Below are 19,903 nucleotides of genomic sequence, written 5' to 3' on the forward strand. Positions count from 1 at the left end.
TTCACTTATCCTGTGCCACGTTTATGTAATTTGCCCAGTTTTTGTCCCAGATCGTACGAAAGATCGCACTCTGTTTCAGTTGCTTGCGTTCCAAAGCTTTTTAAACCTCTCGGTGGTTTGTATCAAACGTTCTCTTCTCTTGGTTATCCAAGAAAAGCCACTCAAGGCAAAGTAGTTGCGTTTCACATTTCCTCTACTAAAAAGGATCCCGATTCGCAGGTTTATTATCGACTGTAATTGATTTTCAACAACACCCTGGTACGCAGCTCGAAGAGTAAAGCGATTCACCCGTTTCCGAGGATGTTAATTAACCTGAGAAAGGACCAATCTGACAACAAGTAGTACGTGTGTGTTCCGCTTGATACGGCCAACTTTGTTGCGTGGATGTCTGTGATGTTCAGCGAGGATAAGCGGAAACGAATTACGAACCGAATTAACATCCGGAGATCGCGTGAAACGCCGTGAATCCATCAGGAACGGGACCGCCTACAAATTTTTCACCTCTTCTTTATCTTGCCTTCTGCTTGGCGGAGACATTTTTTTGATAATTTAACCAAGGGTCGATATTGCCCTCTTGGGAAACCTCGTCGTTCCAAGAAAAACTCAGATCCCCCTCTTATAGTTCTGCTTCAATTTTTGAACATATAAGAATTATTTGAATCGTACACCTTCGAAATCATTGAAAAATTGAAGAGAGCATGCACGCGCCGAATCCCAAAGGAGTCTTCCGCGTTCTCCAATTAATTCCGGAAGCTGAGAGCGCGCAGATTCAAAGCGATCGATGAACCGTGACGAAAACAAAGAATCCTCTCCCCCCGGCATTTCGCGAACAATCCTTGAAAGATAATGCCGCGAAACGCGAATCAGGAATCGCAATCCTTATCAGCGACGCGCGAGCCGACAAACAATGGCGGCAGACAATGCCGGCGATCGATGACAATGAATTTCGTGGCTGTCGCTTTCTCCAACCAGTCGCCTCGTTTCTACCGTTCCCCGATGTTCCCGCTAATTAGCGGCATCCCCTTCGAGCCCTGTTTTCGGCTCAGCTATCCCGGGCTTTCCAGCTTTTCGGACTTTTCGCCGGAACGCTTGGTCGGTTCTACGATCGTCGATCGATCCGGTGTATCGGAATGAATATCGATTATTTGAACTTTAACAGGCGTGTTCGTCTTTATAAAAAGATAGAAAACATCTGTTTTATTGACAAACGAACTAAAAAAGAACGTTCTCTAGAAATTTCGGTTGGTTTTATTGATTGGCTGATGTCGGCGGTCTGTTTCAGCATACAGGTATGTACCTGATAAGATTCTTAAGGGATTTTTGATAACGTTAAGTCTGAACAAATAACTGGAACCGGGTGAACGTGTTTCGGCCGTGATCATTTAGATCAGGTCCTCTTCAATAATAATCAACAACATTAATCGTAGAAGGTCCGTACATTATGATATGGAATACAGTAATTTACCAAATAATTTACCCATTCGTCGGTTAATTAGGATCGTGATGAGGAACATTCCAGTGCCTGTGTAGAATTTGCATATTGCACTCCAAGGTTCTTTACTTCAGCCTCCCCCCTTAAAATTGTGTATGCAAAGGAACCTCCAACCAAATTTATCGCACGCAATACCTACCATGTACATCTTATAGACCCTCTTTGAATTGAATTTTTGAACAAACCAATGGTGGTGGAATCTTGCCTGATAAAGAATAGCAAGAGTAGAAAAGGTGATTGGAATTTTTCCTACGAGGGTACCGATTCAACAAGGATAGACATCGATGATCGTCGCTTCGAAATAGAATCTCGTTAGAATTTTAACGCGATATCGACCGAGTCCGAGCGTAGAACAATGGACCGTGCACGAGACCAGCCCGAAGCATTGCCTAGAAAGCAGTTCCTCTCGGTAACAATTCTCTCTTCCTGCTCGTTTTCCTCTTCCCTCCTCCCCCGTCCCCGTTCCCTCCCACATACAGCCACGCAGACACACATCTTCCTCCCCCTTTCTACCAAAGCTCTCCACTATTTTCCGACGCCAATCTTCCTCTCTATCCTCGCTAACAGTTTCCATAATCTTCCCTGATTCCTCTCCACGTTTCTGCCGCTGCGCCGCACCGGTTGCTCCACTTTTCTTAGCGCGATTCTTTTCCTGGTATTCTCTCCCCGGTAGTCTTGGCGTGTGCATTCGAACGATACAGTGCCCCCTGCTTCCCCTTGTTCACGGTGGACCCGTTAACTGAGCATAATAAAGCGATCCATCCAACCCCCGTGTCCGTCTATTTATCTTGTTCAGGCTTTTTCCGAGGACGACGGCAGCAGCAGCAACAGCAGCCGCGGTAAACAAGCAAGGCAGGTAGCCGCGCGATAATGATACAGAAAGGGGATGCGCGGGGCTTACACGTGTAACAACTCCCCGGCTAGCTGGTTCGGTTAGTTAAAAGCCCCGAGCACCGGAGAAACTAAGCGACGCGCGGTTTGAAAGCGGGAGAACAGCGGCCGTCGGGGAAGGAACGAGGATGAAAGGAAGGAGAACGCGGCAGAAACGCGAACGCTGAAGATAAAAACGCGGCCCTTGGAGAAAGAAAGGAGCCGAGCTAGCTGGAAAAGCGACGTAGAGGGGGAATGGAAGTAGGTGAGAGAACGAAAGCTGCGGGAAGAGGGCGAGAGAGAGAGAGAGAGAGAGAGAGAGGGTGGGAGGGAGAAAACTACCGATACGGAGGGAAGGGGAGAAACCGGGTGAAAGAGTCTGGTAGGAATCCATTAACGAGTGCCGTTTTCATACCTCCCCTATGCCACCCCCTTTCTTCCTCTCTCTCTCTCTCTCTCCCGCCTCCCCCGGTCTCCCGCTCGCTCGTTCTCTAGTTGCTCCTTCGTCCCTTACCTCGTCTCTCTTGCTGTTTGAAAGAGCACCTACCAGCACAATAGATCGTTCATTACCGATACCGGGTGCCGGTGCGACGCGGACCCAGCACCGAAATCTCCCAGCGACGCTTTAAGTGATAAATGGAAATTGTATCGCGGATCCTTCTAACTGTACCCGCTTGATTTTGTTCCCTCTTTCCTCTCTCTAACGAGCATCCGTGAAAATTTTCCCTGGGAATTTCTCTCGTGTGCGGATGTCTAGTTTTGGTCTGGCCTAGACTGCCTTCTTTTTCTCACTTTGCTGTGGAGAGTGATTTTTAAAGATAGATATTTCATGGTTGGCAGCTTAATCAAGGGGATCGTTTCTAATTTCAGTGACGCGTCAAAGCCGTGAAGAGTCCCGGAAGTGACAGGACAGACAGAGGGTGCAGCCGCGACCACCGATGGCGGCCGCGAGCTTTCCGCCAAACTTCTCGAACGTCGGCATATTGGAGAACTGGTAAGTGATTATGTCACCGCTTATCACGCTTTGGAAATTATTACTAGAAGCCTCTTAAGAGTCTCGAAAGCTTCGTTAATGTTGGAGGTTGCCAAGAGACTAGAGCGGAAGCTCGCGCAGACGCCTCGGTACTATTTTTCTCCTCTTTTTACTTATCGATGAATTCCAATCTTTGTCGTCCTCGAACCTTTACTTTACGATTTTTCTACCAATTTATACTTGGCTAGTTTTTTTTTTTTTATTTTACAACACAGTAGAAGCACAGAGGATCGATGAAAATTTGGAGTTTATCAGTTAATAAGAAATCCAATCCTGTTAAGTTTATAGTGTGAACTATAACTTAGCGTTTCGCCGGAAAAAGAACGATTCTTCGATTTTTCCCGGATATCCCGACAATTTGGAAAAAACAAGCGATAGAACGGTTTGTATGGAAGATGTACGGAATTCGCGAATAGAACGTATTTCAACGTTAGCTAACAGAGGATTCGGTGTAACCGAGACAGATAACCGAGGCGGCTGCCCCCCACCAACGTACAAGCGAACCCGTAGTCTCCTGTTGTGGAAGCTTCGTTGGAACTATTAGATCTGTTTGTAGTGCATGCTGTTTGTGTGCGACACGAGCATCTACCAGCGTCTACGAGGATGTAAACTCGCGTCGAAAAACCTCTCGCAAAAGTCTCTTCCCACCGCATCGTTTCTCGTACTCGTTAAACTCTTCCGTGACGATTAAATCGCGTTCTTCGAATAGAAATTTTTTCTAGCTGTACCCAACTTACATACTTCGACCAAATTTAAATATTTTCCAGAAGAATTTCCTTTGAATTTTGAATGGCGCATCTGAAAGAGACTTCATAATCAAGTTCAACGTCTAACTATGCTGAGAAGCAGCAGCACCAGGAACCTGTGCTTCCTTGATTGAACTTGCGAAGTGGATTATGACGCGGTGCACTTGTTCAATTACACTTTGTGATTTTAATAATTGCTCACTGAGAACTTTTACGACAGATATAATACCGTCAGTTGACTTCTTCTTAATAAGTGGAAACAAACGAAAGGATTAACGAATCACCCGCGTTCTTAATCTCTGTGCTACAGACAAATGAGAAGAAGAAATAGTGGGATAAAATAGTGAAAAATTAGTAGAAAAATTCGGGTTATCGATATTCGCGACGAAGCATAAACCGATCGGTATTTACGTGGCACTTTTAAGCAGCCGGCATATCCCGCTATTAAAGGTAGTCTCGTGCGGGCAGAAAAGTCGAAAGCGTCAGAGAAGGCATAATAGGGCAAAGAAAGCGGCGGCGACACCAGGCCATTGTTGCATCTAACGAAAAGCCCGAAATACACTTCAAAGGAGACGAAATACATTTGGAGCGCGGTAATTGGTGCGGTGAATTTCAGTCAGGTTGCGGGAAACCCACAGCTTTTCTCCTGGCCGAGAAGCCGGTGCAATTCCGCGATAAAAGGCGCTTCTAATTTCGCCTCGCCGTGATTCACCCTGGTTTTCACCATCAATCGCTACGTCTGCCGCTTTTTTCTCTCACGAAACTTTCCGGAGATGATCTCTGCTCGATCGACTAGCATAACTAACCTTCGAATCTTAATTGAACTTAGAATAAGTATGAGGGTTGAGCTTAATTCCAGCAAGAATTAGTATTATTCTTTTCGAAGCCTTATACTTCGTATTCACGATGGACATGCATTAAACGTTTCCATATTTCATGTCAAGATAGTTCGAAGGCAATTTCATTAGAGACGAAACCGGCGAGGGTAGATTTCTCGAGCGTTATTAATGTTCCCTATGCACCGTCGACAGAATCGTCGTTGCTCTCATGAAGCGTTCGCGTGCTCTGACCCACTGTTTTGATACCGTGAAACAAAGTGGCAGGGACAATGCGTGATTGTCGCTGGTCTCCAGACAGCTCAACGGCGGAAAGGTCAGACGCGAGTCGCGCGAGTTCCACCTAAAAAGTAGGTCTGCTCTCTGCCGCGCAGTTTTGATTAAAGCTCTTTCAAGGGGGAGAAAGAGAGAGAGAGCCGCCACGTCGTCGCAATTACACCAGGGTGCCCCTTTTTTTTTATTGGCGCTCCGTCGACAAGCCATGAAGTCGCGATTAACTCTTTCTTCGCAGAGACTTCCTTTGTTCCCAACGTACGGGATGGCTCGCAGATCCCGTGCAGATCGAACAAGGAAAACGGTAATCAAGCTTTGTGACTGGGCGCGAGCGGCAAATCATTTCGAAGATGACTCGCAGTATCCGCGCTCTTTGTATCGTTCGCTCGTTGGATCGCAGTAATTTATTACGCCCATGCTTTCATCTCTCTTCATTCGCCCTTTCACTTTGTCTTGCCTACGTTTATCGAGAAAACGTGGCTCTTCTACTACTATTTTTTCTACACACAGCTCCGCGTCGACGGCGCTACATTTTGGCAAAAGTTTGCTTTCTTTTTCTTCCTTGGAGGACGCAAAGATCCAGATTTTTGAATCTTTAATCAATTACGAGGATACTGGACACCTTACTTAATGATTCCCTTTGTGCACGGATCGTATAGCCCATGTAGTTCTAAAACTCCACTAAGCATCAATCATTTGGGAAGAGATTAACGGCGGCTTGTCTCGATGAAAGCAGCCCGTGGCTATCTGTTACGATAATTCGGATCGAATTCGACGGCTATTGCGGCTATAATTCCCCGCTAAACAGATATAATAATGGGCCAATTAGTGATTATTAAGCGTACACCGGCCAAGCAACGGTTCGTTAGGCTCTCGTGCAGCTGTGACGACACTATTTTTGAAGGTTCATTCAGACAGGAATAAGGCAAAGAGGAAGAAGAGGACGTCTCGAGAGTAGACGGTTGCCTTCTAATTTATTTTACGAGAGGAACACACGTGCAGAGTCAGGTGCACGAGCGCCCACGCGGCGTAATTTCGGCGACCGGAATAACGTGGGTGGCACTCTAAATTAGCTAATGTCAACCGGAAAACGTAGCTTAGCGCCATTTGCAACAATGCACTTATATGTGTGTATATATATCACCTTCCACATTTTTCCATATTTTGTTGCTCTCTTTCTTTTCTTTTTCGCTAGTTTTCTACCGATGGTAAGTACTAGTAATTCCATCGGTATGAGGAGGCATATTATAACGTTTACCGCAACACGTGGCCGTGTAAAGAAATTTAGATCCAATAGGAGGTGTTTAAAACAGGCAGAGGGAATCGATGGATCGGAAATTAACCGAGATTCTGCGGATCTTTTCAAATCTCGTAGTCCCCTAGACTGCTCGTCGAGAATTCTATTTGCACGCGATACAATCGGTGAATACTGGTGGCAGGCGTTTTCACGTCACGCTGCCATTATCATGAATATTGCACGGGAGGATGCGCGCGACCGTAATCCTTCAGAAGCGGCTCAGCGTTCTCAAATCGAGCAGTAGCTATAATGATAGGCTTCACCGATGCTTTCAAGATATGGGACACCCAGGGCTCTAGCTGCCTTTTGTCGACTTCTATTCGGTAAATACGAAATTTTAATGGCGACGTTTATTGCGTTCCAAGTGGATAACCGGCTCGCCATCAGAAAGATACCTCGTACATTTATACAGCTTGGAGGCGCTAACAAAAATTCAACGATGAAGAATGATATAGGCAAGGGACGAGAGTAAATTATTTTTCTAACCATGGACCGGCGGGAATGAATGAAAAAATTTCCAATAGTTGGTCGCGGCCGCGCGGCCCCGCGTTTTAATTACACTTCGGTCGAATTTCGACGGAATACCCGAGAATTTCACCTGCACATTACAATAAGGAATAAAATAGCGAGAAGCCTGAGAACGGTGAAGATCCGTTGACCTAAAATATGCGTCGATACAGCGGGGCAAATGCGCCAAGAAGATTCCTCGATAAACCCGTAACACGTATCGAACTACAATACCTTCCCGTGCCGCCGCTGCTGCTGCTGCCCTGGGTATTTTCTGTTACGTGTATCGTAACTAATACGCCGCGTTTTAAACGTTCGCCGCAAAATGCGAAAAATTCCGCTGGAATATTTGGTAAGCGCATACTACCGAAACTCTACCGAAATACTAGTGAAATACTAGGGAAGAGAAGCCAGGGCAGCGGACACTGCCGGTACCCCTGATACGCGACTATTAATCGACGCGCGTGTGCCAACTGCGTACCGTGAATCTCCAGCTTTTATTTTAGACCAGCGTGAAATTTCCACGGTGGCCAGGATGTATCTATTCCAATACTCGTTCCGCTGCATTACCAGCACTTTCATCGTAAATTTCAACTGTCCGACTAAGCGATGTACTAAGATTTCAAGTCGGAAGGTAAACTAACTTTGAAATTTTCTCCGGATATTAGCTGGGTTTTTTAACAGATAGATCTTTCGAATGAATCTTTTTTGCGAATCTAGTCTGCGAATCGCGTAATTATAATTATCACGATAGGATAGGTTGTGAGGAGGGTGCTTCAGCAAAAGGAAACTTCTTTCACTTCAATTATATTCGAAGTAACAAGGTGTGACGCTTGTGCCGTATCAATTGCGGAATAACGAAATTAATTATATCATAATTACAACGGGTAACATCTCGGTAATAAGCGCGGAGAGGATCAATAATCGATCATATTATAGACCGTTCCACTTCTTCTGACGCGATAAACCCACGCTACCTCTATCCTTCTCACGTAGTTTACGATTTTCGCGAAAATTTATATCATCGATGGACTTCAGAGGGGAGGATGTGTTGAGGGAACTGAACGAGGAACGCATGAATTCATCGTGGCGAAATGGGCCACTCTGTTTACGAAACCATGATTCTTCCAGTCCCGGGAGGGTTGTAAAAGCAGTTCGCAGCCTCGTAAGAGTTGCTCTTCTCGTTGAAACGCAGCTGCTTAGTACACTGTCGCGATTTCGTTTGAGAAGACAGACGATGCTGAATTATAAAAGTTATTCTTTTCTGCATCGTTAAAATCTCGTATTCACTATTTTCTACATACCAGCTTCAATCAAACAGGTTTCGTTCCGGAAAAATAGCCTTTCTCCACTTATCAGTGGAGCAACAATTCATTGATAGATTTTGATGATCGGGCAAATGTTATGATTGTAGATAGCTAGTAGGTGAAGGATGCTCGAGAAACCGCTCGAAACAAGCCAAATGTGTAATGTCGTTTGACTGGAAATAACGTTACGGTGAATCGAAGGGAAACTCAATTTCCTCGTGCGGATCCGTGAAAAAGCGAACGCTTAGAGAAGAGCCGCGGCGCAAAGAGTAATGAATTATTTTTCGCAGAAGCCGCTCAAACCACCTTTCGACACTTACTGATTTTCTTTCTCGTTAAATTACAATACACTAGATGATGTTTGAGAGAAATGTTTCGAAGAAATGGAAAGTCCGAAGAAGCCACAAATTGACGAAATTCAGCCGGTGGAATAATATATTCAGAGGCAGACTGGTAGGTAACACGCTCGAATTAACGTCTACACGGTTGGCTTCTTTTCTCTACGTGTTTCTTATGTTCCGCCGTTTGCCACACAAATGCGAGTTTAAAGAGTGCATACGTCCTATCTGCTTGGTTATAATAAATAGGCGGCCAGCAGACGTTTTACCGATAACGCGTCGTTCCCTCGATGTCTTTGTCGTTTACGAAACCGTAATACGTTCACCGTTTGTGAATAAATCGTCGAGAAAATGGGCGGAAGAAGAAGAATAAGGGAGCGCGCAAGTTCCGTGAGGAACAATTGGATGGTGAATATGTTTTTGTAGTTTGTATCGATCATTTCTTTCGTCCTTCAAATATTTTCTTTTCAATTTTTCTTCATTCTTATCAGTTTTTTCTTTTCCCGAAAATTCCACGATTCCACGTTCGTCGATCTTGACCTAAAGCCAAACTTACCAACCACCTTTCTAATTCTGATTTTTCTTAGAACGTACTCGAGTCGAGGCCTCGCGACTCGACGATTCTCCGATCGGAATGACCCCGGGGCTGTCGATACTGGTTCCGGTGTCCGATAAGGGTAACGAAGACCCGTACTTTTGTCGTGCGAGGAGAATACTACTTTCTCTCTCTTTCCTCTCGTTTTCTTTTTCCTTTCTCGTTCGCTCGGCCTATTCTTTCTTCTCTGCCTATTTCCTTTCCCTCCGCCTTCGCCTCCGCCTCCGCCTCTGCCTCTGCCTCTGCCTTTGCCTCCGCCACCGCCTACGCCACCCACCCCTGCTACTCTCTTTTTCTTTGTCCCCGTTCCTCCGTCTGTATGCCTCCTCGAATCGATACGGTATCAAGCTCGAAACGGGGCTGTGGAGAGTCGATGGTACGACAGGGTTTCGGTGACGATCTCATCGCGTGGTGATACACCTGCCACGATATCCCGGATCGACACCGGCTCTGCTCGCGCGTTTCCGCGTCTTTACCTGACATATATATCCATTCTCGCAGTTTTACATTGCGAATACCGTGTCAGAGTTAGCGTTAATAGCGCGAACAAGGTTGGAAACGTAACCGTGTATACACGGTTGTTAGTATAAAATTTGCCCGGTTTGTTCTGCAGCCAGTTTCTTCTATAGCAGTGATAGCGGAGGGTTGGAAAGCGAAGGTAGGGCGTGGTGGATGCAAACGGCGAACGGTGAACAGTAAATCGCGAAGTGGCGGCGGGGATAGAAATCGTTCTCGCGCACGCATTCCCGTCACGATGTGCACCGACTGGCACGGCGCGCCAGACACAAGCCGTACTTTACTACTTACGCTCCTACCCTCCTCGCCCTTCGCCTCCTTCATCCACCGCCGAACACATACTTAACCTACTTATGCGCGGAATGTCGACGAAATCAAAATTTTCTCCGATTATTCTTTTCTTTCCATCGATCGATTGATTTTCTCCCATGACCGATAGCTCTCTTCAAAGTGGCCAGTGTCGTCTTTGCTATCTCGTCTTGCATTTATGCACCGTGTATTTTCGACAATGATTCTCACCAACTCGACCGGCTTTGTTCCTTTAATCGTTCTTCATTTTAAACGTCATTATGCAACGCAATTTAGAACCAAACCGAGCGCGCTTCTTTCCCCCTTATTTCGTCGAAATGCTAAAGCTTAATCTCGTTCCCCAGCCAAGAACAATGTCCGCTCAAGCCGCTGGAGAGCGAAATACCAGACGACCGATAAGATTTTCGAGTTCTTGCGGCAATTACCGACGATTGCTGTCTCCAGACCCAGTCTGCCCGACGGATTTTATTTAAATACTCGCGTCACGTCTTCCTTGTGGATGGGTATTAGTATACACCCATAGTATCATCTCTGCTTCTCGTAAGAGGTGACACTAAACTGAGGGTGTTAGAAACCCTCGCCCATTTCAAAACAACCATACATGTATGTATGTATTTGCTTGTCAATTTTTTTTCCTTTTTCTTCCTTCTTGTCTAAGCCTGTAGCATACTGCACCGGTAAAATGATAACGATACTCTGCTATACAGGATTAAGTTGTTACCCGAAATTTAATTGTGAAAAGTTCCCGCGATTGCTACGGTTATTGCGGCCGATTTCCAGAATGAACTGCCAGACCTAAGTCCACGGAAAATTGAACTTTTCAGAATTAAGAGCAGTACGACACTGTCCTGTTACATTTTTAGATGCACTGCACATTATCTCCACTCTCCGTGCAATTGTTTAAAATACCGGTTCTTTTGCTTCCTTTTAAAAGTTTTCCCGGTCGTATCGCGAAGGATTTCTTTTTCCCTCCTTTTTCCCGTTTTTTCTTTTTCCTATTCACCGAGGCGCAGCCAGAGAAAATATATTCCGCTGTTCGTCACGAGGAAACGTCGTCTGAAAGTTATACGAGATGAAACACGATATTCTTCTTTTATGGGACCCTGTAGTCTCGAGGTTTACGTCGAACAATGTAATCCTGCATCGTGTTTCTTGGATGAATAACGTGTCTCACGAGCACTGTAGCTGGGTTTCTTACTTAGAAAATCGGGTTAGTAAGTAAAGTAGTGGTACTCTGGCTCTATCCCTAACCCTTCATTCTTCTTTTTCTTCCCCTCTCTTTTCCTGAGACAGGTGTTCCGAAAATTCTTACAATACCCACTTTCAGCTAGATGACTTGACTTTTCCATTTTCACTATACCAATGAAAATATTTCCATATTTTGTATAGGTTTGTCTTCGTGCTCTTCTTATTTCCTTTAACAGATTCGTTCCTTACTTTTCTCACGATAGGTGTTTCGGCACGCAGTGGAAGCGAGGCTAGAGGAGGGCAGTTTACGCGCGGTAAGTCGCGCAATTTATGGCAGCGAGAAATTTATAGGTTCAATTTCCGCGATATTTAAACGGGTCATGTCCAAGCTCGCTTAGAATTCGAGCAAAGCCTCCCGGTTAATCGTTTCTGCCCATTCGACCGTGTACGAACGGCTGTAACATTCGTGCCTGCGACTTTTCTTCCCTTCTTACATCTCTAACTATTTACTCTCTTGCCGTAAAGTGGATTAAACGTTTCGCACCGACTTGTTAAACATTCTCATTTAAACGGCAAATTATCCTTTTTTTCCCCCTCGATACTGTGTATTCGTTTACCCAATCGGGCAGAAACGATGCAAGCATCATTGAAACTAAGAGAAAATAAGAAGCAACGTTAATTGGCCAAAGCATCGGTGCGATCTTCATTGCAGATTATAATATTCACGGTTCACCTGGAACGATCTGCACGAGGTACATTAACGTCCAGTAAAGTCATTACGAAATATTATCGGAGTTAACTAGCTGTAATTGAATAGTTCATTTGTTGCGACCAAGTTCGATTAGGTCTGCGACGATAAAAACGTGGCGAGAGCAAAGAAAAGCTTAAGAAATAAAATGGTACTGAAATCCTGAGGAAAGGCAACACGGAAACAAGTCAGGCTCTCGTGAGACAAAATTCGTGACAAAATTCGATCGACTCGTACCACGCGCATTTAATTAATTCCTCCACTCTCGTCCCAAATCGATCGAATTCCTTATCGCGTATTCATCGAAATCAGAATACTCCCGCGGAGAATTGTTCCGGCGCGGGTACCGATTCCAGGCTTTTAACGTCCTCCGGGTATCTGTTCGACAGAATCAATTAGAGCATACTTCGTCACCCCGATCTGCGTCGTTATCTCCCGAAGGAGAGAGCGAGAGAGAGGGTGACGGTAGACGTATACCGACGTACAAGTCGCGACGCGCAAATTCAATTTGCGTAATAAAATCGCACGTTCGCAATGGCTAGGTCGAAGTCACCGAAAGGATAGGTTGTAACCGGCGACGCTCGAAGCACTACGAGTGTAGCTCACCCTGTCTATTATCTTCCCTCCCTGCAAAGCTTCGTGTTACCCGGACGAGGAAGTCCGAGAGTACTTCCTGCCTTTTGTCTCTCGCACCAACCAGAGATCGGTCGTTTTACTTCGATTCTATACAGGGTGTCCCGTAAAGAGTGTAACACCCGGAAATGGGGGGTTGCTGGGGTCACTCTGAACAACTTTTTCCTTTACCAAAATGTTGGTTGAAGCTTCGTTTTTAAATTATTAACGAAAAACGCTGGCCAATCAGAGCGCGCGTCGAGCCCGCGCCCAGGCACGGGAGCGCAGCGACTCATCCGCGCGCGATCGTGAGCAAACGCATTGGCACAGTGTGAGTATCGAGGGAAGCGTGCGGCAAATGTTGCATCGTCTTAAATTAAGAATAATCTGGAATTATTCGTTATTCATGAATAACAAATAAACTAATAAGTCGTTTAACACGTTGAATGCCGGAAAAGAACTTTTTATTCTAATACAACACATTGCAATATGCATAAATATTATGTCAATAGTTAGAAATAAAACTATTTAAGTATGCTGCGTGATGCATTAAGTGAAAATTTTACAAATACTACCATTTATTCAAATTAAATGCTTTTACTAATTTTGAAAAATTAATAACTGTTTTCGATACTTTTATTCGTTATCTGAAAGGAATAAAGTGTTTTATTACTTATGAAAAACTTACCCATTCGTCCACAAATTAACCTGCTTCGACGGAAGTGGGTCATTGTGCCGATCCTGACCTTTCAGGGCCAGTTTTTCTTTTACCAACCGTCGAGACTTACCCGACGAACCGCTGCCGCAGGGCCAGTTAACGCGTAAAACGATTGTATTTTCCGGACGAATTGTACACCTACCATCACACTCATGTACATATGTCTTAATAAAGTGAGGTGGAAACAGTGTAACGGCGTTTCCAACGATTTATTTTTTACAATATCAGTGAAGTGAGTGCAGTGAAGTGAGGAGTTCACCGACCCGGCCGTAACATCAGCTGTTGAGGGTTGCCTTGAAAGGCCAGGATCGGCACAATGACTCACTTCCGTCGAAGCAGATTAATTCGTGGACGAATGGGTAAGTTTTTCATAAGTAATAAAACACTTTATTCCTTTCGGATAACGAATAAAAGTATCGAAAACAGTTATTCTTAAATTTATTTAGACTTACTTATACTTAAATAGTTTTATTTCTAACTATTGACATATTATTTATCCATATTGCAATGTGTTGTATTAGAATAAAAAATTCTTTTCCGGCATTCAACGTGTTAAACGACTTATTAGTTTATTTGTTATTCATGAATGACGAATAATTCCAGATTATTCTTAATTTAAGACGATGTCACATTTGCCGCACGCTTCCCTCGATACCCACGCTGTGCCAGTGCGTTTGTTCACGATCGCGCGCGGATGATTTTCTGCGCTCCCGTGCCTGGGCGCGGGCTCTACGCACGCTCTGATTGGCCAGTTTTTTTCGTTAATAATTCGAAAACGAAGCTTCAACCAACATTTTAGTAAAGGAAAAAGTTGTTCAGAGCCACCCCAGCAAGCCCCCAGTTCCGGGTGTTACACTCTTTACGGGACACCCTGTATAGCTCTGTTGCGTTTTTCGTTAACAGAGTTTCAAGCAAAAGAAGAATTTCAAAACATCCTGTAAACCTGTAAACAGAGTTAATTTTCTAGAATAAATAAATCATTGCGTTCCATATAACGTTTACTCGAACGTCCAGCTGACAGGTTAAAAGTGGTTAAGAATAGTGTCCAGCATTAATCATCGCCGACAGCGTCAGTTAATAGTTGTCGGATGGGGTGAGTTTGTTGGAGGTGTCGCTGCATAAAATATCGTGGGCAAAACGGTTCTTTGAGTAATTATACGGTCCGGAAGTAGGCGAGTTTCGCCGCTTCAATGGAAATGGTATCTACTTCGCGAGATTAAAGTCAGGAGTTGCGGTGTACTTGCACCATTTAGATATTGCTTGGTTAGTGTATACGCGTATACGTATTATTCGAATCATACCGACCGATATTCGTAATATCCAGGCTGCGTCGATATTCGCAATACGCGCGAAGCGAATGATAAAAAACCGCACAATGGATACAATATGCTGCTCTTGGTGGGGCTTCAAAATAATCTACGTATAGGGGAGAGTAGGGGAATTACGCACACTTAAGGAAAACATCGAATAAAACAAAATATTATAAAGGTAATAAGTTTTTTATTGTTTACTTATAGACAAAGGCATATTATCTGTTTATATATTTTTATAATCAACTTTAACAAAATTTAAAAATAAAACCAATTTTTAATAGAAAAACCAAACCGTTGCTGTTCGTGATTTCCTAAATGTCGTGGGGTAATCACGAACACTACTCATTTTTTTTTACAAAAGTCGCATAAATAGCCTCTAGATGTGCTCTGCCCATCACTGCATTTCTCGTGTGCCCATTCTCAACAATTGTAATACATAATCCAATCTTCAGTTGGAGGGTTCTCGTACTTTTCTTTACAATAAATACAGTAATGTTCATTTTCGTCGTTCTCGGTTTAACCTTTTTTTTTTATTTATTTTCTTTTTTTTCCCTTAGTATTTCTTCTCTGTCTGCCTCTCTATTTTCTCTTCAAGATTTTAAAAATTTCTCACTACTTTGCTTCTAGTTAGTCTTTTGGTTTCAGACATTTCCTTGGATTGTTTCTCCACTTCATATTTCCTATCATGACCTCTTTCATAGGAGTGCTAGTTAAAATCGTTGAATGTTTCTTCTTGACATTGTATTTAGCAGATTTTTTAGGTAGCGTGGGTAAGTTTATTATATCGGAGAGTGGAATCGAACTATCAAGAGAACAATCGGGTTGGTTCAACAAAGCTTGTATCTCAATAGTGTCATTATTAGTGTTCAATTCTTCTTCACATTGGTTACGGAACACAGACATCGTAACAAATAAAATCAAAATTGATGACTATAACACTCTTTAGTTCGAAACACGGGGTGATTACCCCATAAGGTGACAAACAAAAACAATAGAGAGAATTTTAAATTAGAAACATCAAATAAAAAATATACTGCTTTTAAATTAATCCTCAATTTGTACTTTTTTGTGTTTTTAAACTTTAATGTTAGGATAATTATAAATACAAAAGCTATATGTACTTACTTTACTTTCTTCAAAAAATTAGATGACGATGAGCAAAAATCTTCGATAATTTTTACCTCGATCAGTATGCGTGTGAACTATTTTGCATTTGTGACCTAGCATTGCATTCGGTACAAGCGATCATGTGGCAAAAGGAGAAATTGTTCATGCTTTTCTAACACGATTATACATATATGTGAATTCGCAATTACCCCTACTCCCCCCTACAGAAGTATTTTCCAAATTTTTCAAAGTAGATCAGAGTAGTTTGTCGTCAAACGCAAGTTAACGATTACCTACCATTGATGAACTTGTGATACTGCTTCCACATTCGTTGAAGCGAAATGCTCGTGTGTTTATACATATGTATACTTACATTGGTTTCTTGCACGCTGGTGAAAGAGACGCATGCGTGAATCATCGTGGGCGACAGCCTCGCGATAAACTTCCTTCCCCGTCTTTTTGTTCCGTGGCAGTCGCGGCGCGACGGCACATTTACCTTGGGTCGGGACACGCACGTCCAGAATCTGGCCAGCGATTTGGAGGCCGGCCAGCTAGTCTTTCGATCCTGACCTGCCCTCTTCACGTTCCACCGTGCAATTCTCCTGCAATTCTCGTGCAAAGAGCCGGGAACGAGTGCGGTACGAGGGATTAGCTTGAATGTCTGGGAAAAATGCAACCGCAATTACACCTACAATTTAAGTATACCGCTGCCTCGCTAGGCAGACGAATACGCATCCATTTTCTTATAAATCGAGTCCCAAACAAGCCGAAACAGATTGTGTCGCTTCCATAGAGAAAATGTTACACACACAGTTCAACCGTCTGAGAGACGAAACGTTAACAATTTTCAAAAGGACACGATTACACCCGGAAATCTCGCTTCATTAGTTCTCCTTGCTTCTATGCCTACCCGTGAACCGTACGCGAATGCACTGCTTGGTTGCATAAACTGTGCAGTTGGCTCATGGTGTTGCGCCGATTTCCCCATCAAGTCCACGTCTCTTTGTGTCAGCGCACACGTGTCCGGAGAACGCCCAGTTAACATTCTCGATCGTTTCTTGCGAAAATACTACCTACATACATATGTGTATGTATATAGTTTCCGTGCACCCGTGGAAACGCAAGGGAACAATGCTTCCGGAAAACTGCATTGTACTGTATCTTCGAGGTAAATGATAAGTGTGCGAACTGCTGGCGTAGAGCAGACTGTCGACGTTGATGAAACATTGGAAATTTTATCCGGATTCTCAACAGACAAACCCGCTGCCATTGTACAAACTTGTCGGAGGAGCGGACGGATTTCGCGAACGTACAAATGCAAGCTCGCAGTTGAATATTATCGTGGTTGAACTTGCCCGTTCCCGAATTGGAAACTTGCACGCGTGTTGTTCGAACACAAACACCACGTTGTTGGAAAGTAAATCACATAGTATTTTGCTGGACAGAGACGCGTCGCGCTAAACAGTCGCTTTGACGTATAAAACTGTGCAATGACCCGTTTCGCTCGATTCGCATAATCGAAGGCCTCGACGTATCGAATATCGCTGGTAACGCGATCACCCAGCTTCCTAGAAGAAAAGAAACATGTGGCACACGCTGAACGAACCTTGCATCGAGGGACACAAGCGGGTCATCAATTAGAATCCTTAATCCTTTCCGTCTTCAGCAATGTAATTCGTAGCACACGAGCATAAGGGCCCTCGGCTGTTGAAGTGGTCCTCGAAAAAGGGCTCGAAAGCAAGAGAAACACGCAGTTCTCTTTACGTACACATATATTCGCACATGACGACACATGCGCGGAGTAGACGCAACCACATATCTCGGTCATCTATTGTCCAATATGAATATTCCAGTAAAATGAACACACAGTTTATACAGTTCCAGAATTATATTTTTGTTGTTTAACTTCTTTGAGATCGACGTTGCTCTGTTTATACCGGAATCATTTTTTAGATACAATTTAACCCGGTCACTACTGTATTGAAAGTGAAGACAAAATTATGCAGCTTTTTACGTTAAAAATTAATGGTAAATGGTGAAGGTTTAAATTGTTGCATAAATGTTATCAGTCTGTGACATAAAGCTTAGTATATACTAAGCGTGACATAAGAAAAAAATAACCTTTTTTTGCCCTTTTTTGTACCTGATTAAAAACCGGTTTCTACCTTTCTCCTCGTATAGATACCATCCACAGAAATGTTATTCAAAGTCGATCGACCATATCTTGTTACCATAGTATAAAAATATTTGAAATTTGACTGAAAGGTTTAATTACTTAAAAATAACAGGGTAGTTCGAAAGTTGGCATTTATTAGTCGCGAAAATAAACTCTTGTGAAATGCATCGAAGCGTTCGATACATTCAGTGAGCACCACTGCAAAGACTGGACTTCTTCGTCACGTCGAACAGCACGAGGCGTGGAAGTCTTTTAGCGAAGGGCAGCGGAATTGCGAGCCGGCGGCATACATTCTCGGTGTGCGTGCGCCTGTTTCGTAGTACACTCTGCGGCCGCGTTCGCATAGGGGTGCGCTCGCTTCTCCCTTCAGGTGTCCCAACCTAACCTACCCCTACTTCGCAACGTATCCCTCGGTTCGGCCAATCTGTCCCCCTCTCTCGTCTCCACCTCGTCGTTATTCCGTGCGGTTTGGGTTAGGTTCTCCATGCTAGATTTCCCCTCGCTGATCCCCACCAGCGCGCTCTATTCCCCCTCCATCGAGTCAAGGAGGCGAGCGCACAGCTGCCACACTGTGAAGTGCGAGGACTGGAGAGACGCGCAGCGACGCCGTTACCGTCTAGCCGGTCGTTTGGACTAAACTACAAAACTGTTGAGGATAGAAAAAAGGGGGAGTGTGTGTGCGTGTGTGTGTGCGTGTGTGTGTGTGCGTGCGTGCGTGTGAGAGAGAGAGAAAGAAAGAAAGAAAGAGAGTGGGAGGGAAACAGAGTGGCCGGCGTGCGTTTCTCGTGTTTTCCCATCTATTGCGTCCTATCAATCGTACGGCTGCCACAACCGTGTCTGAAAAGCCAGTCCTGTCATCACGGCCTTATTTCCTTTCGATCCTCCGTACGCGGAGGCAAAGCTCGCTGGTCGAACACCGGCATTGAAACCAGCAGGCCCTTTGTCTCGAACGCACGTTCGCCGCGTCGTTTGTTTGTGACGACGGTCTCGTGACGATTATTAGCAGCCGGTCGTGGTTACTGTTTTGGCGGTACTGCGGAAACAGAGAGAAAGAGAAAGAGAAGGAGAGGGAGAGTACGTTTTCGTTTATATATTCGTATCGTCGCGACGACCTTGAACTTGTCTCTCTGTGCCTCCGTATCCACCTCTATCGAGTGGTTGTGCATGTGTGATTCGTTTGACCTGTGACGTCCATCTCTCGAAGGTGAAACACAGTGTGGAGAGAAGGTGCAGAAGAAAGGAGCCGGCGAGGTACCGATCAAGAGTCGAGCGACGAGGATTTTGGAAGCGTCCAACGATGTTCCCTTACACCACCTTTCCGGCAGTAGGGTAAGCACAAATGACCAGCGTCATTTTGTATATACCTCCTATCGCAGTTCAAGAGTCATTCGACAGCGGTTCTTCCCTCTTCGTATTTGCTTCGTGCGCGTCTGAATGAGTACATCGTCGTTCGCTGTACCAAAGATTGGTGTTTTTTTCTTTCTCAGTAATAGCGAATGTGCAGCTTCGTTTCTCGTGTTTATGTCCTTTCGTGTGAACCTTTTCACCCTGGACTGTTTGTTTTCAACACGCTCGACTGTCATGCTCGCTTAGAATCGCTTCATAATGAGCTTCGTGTACATATACGCCTACTGGCTGCTGTGCATATGTATTTGATCTTGCGTCTGTACGCCGCTTTAGTTCGCGTAGAAAACCGGCCGGAGAATAAAAACGCGTGTGCAACCGGCATCGCGACGTGCGTGCGGTTCTGTGTATATAGGTATGTGTGTGCACGCGCGCGTGTGTTGGATGTGCGCGCTCGATGTGCGCGGATATATTCTGGAGAGGGAGAAAGAGACGGGACAAGCGTCTGTGTGTGCACGTCAGCGAGCGAGCGAGGGCGCGGGAGAGGGTGAGGGAGAGGGAGCGATTGTAAACGCGGA

The 19,903-nt window shown here is 44.5% G+C and overlaps 1 protein-coding gene across 1 annotated transcript in view; it reads left to right on the plus strand.

The window, feature by feature from the left end:
* Window positions 1-2,429: 2,429 nt before the first annotated feature.
* LOC108575207 (RNA-binding protein Musashi homolog Rbp6-like) overlaps window positions 2,430-19,903 on the plus strand; it is a 69,798-nt gene continuing 52,324 nt past the window's right edge. The window contains exons 1-2 of the mRNA XM_017937951.1: window positions 2,430-2,627; window positions 3,233-3,356. Coding sequence (XP_017793440.1) covers window positions 3,301-3,356 — 56 coding nt within the window. The 5' untranslated portion in view covers window positions 2,430-2,627; window positions 3,233-3,300. The remainder of the gene's footprint in view (window positions 2,628-3,232; window positions 3,357-19,903) is intronic.

This window comes from Habropoda laboriosa, unplaced genomic scaffold (assembly GCF_001263275.1).
Source record: "Habropoda laboriosa isolate 0110345459 unplaced genomic scaffold, ASM126327v1 scaffold18, whole genome shotgun sequence".
Lineage (NCBI taxonomy): Eukaryota > Metazoa > Arthropoda > Insecta > Hymenoptera > Apidae > Habropoda > Habropoda laboriosa.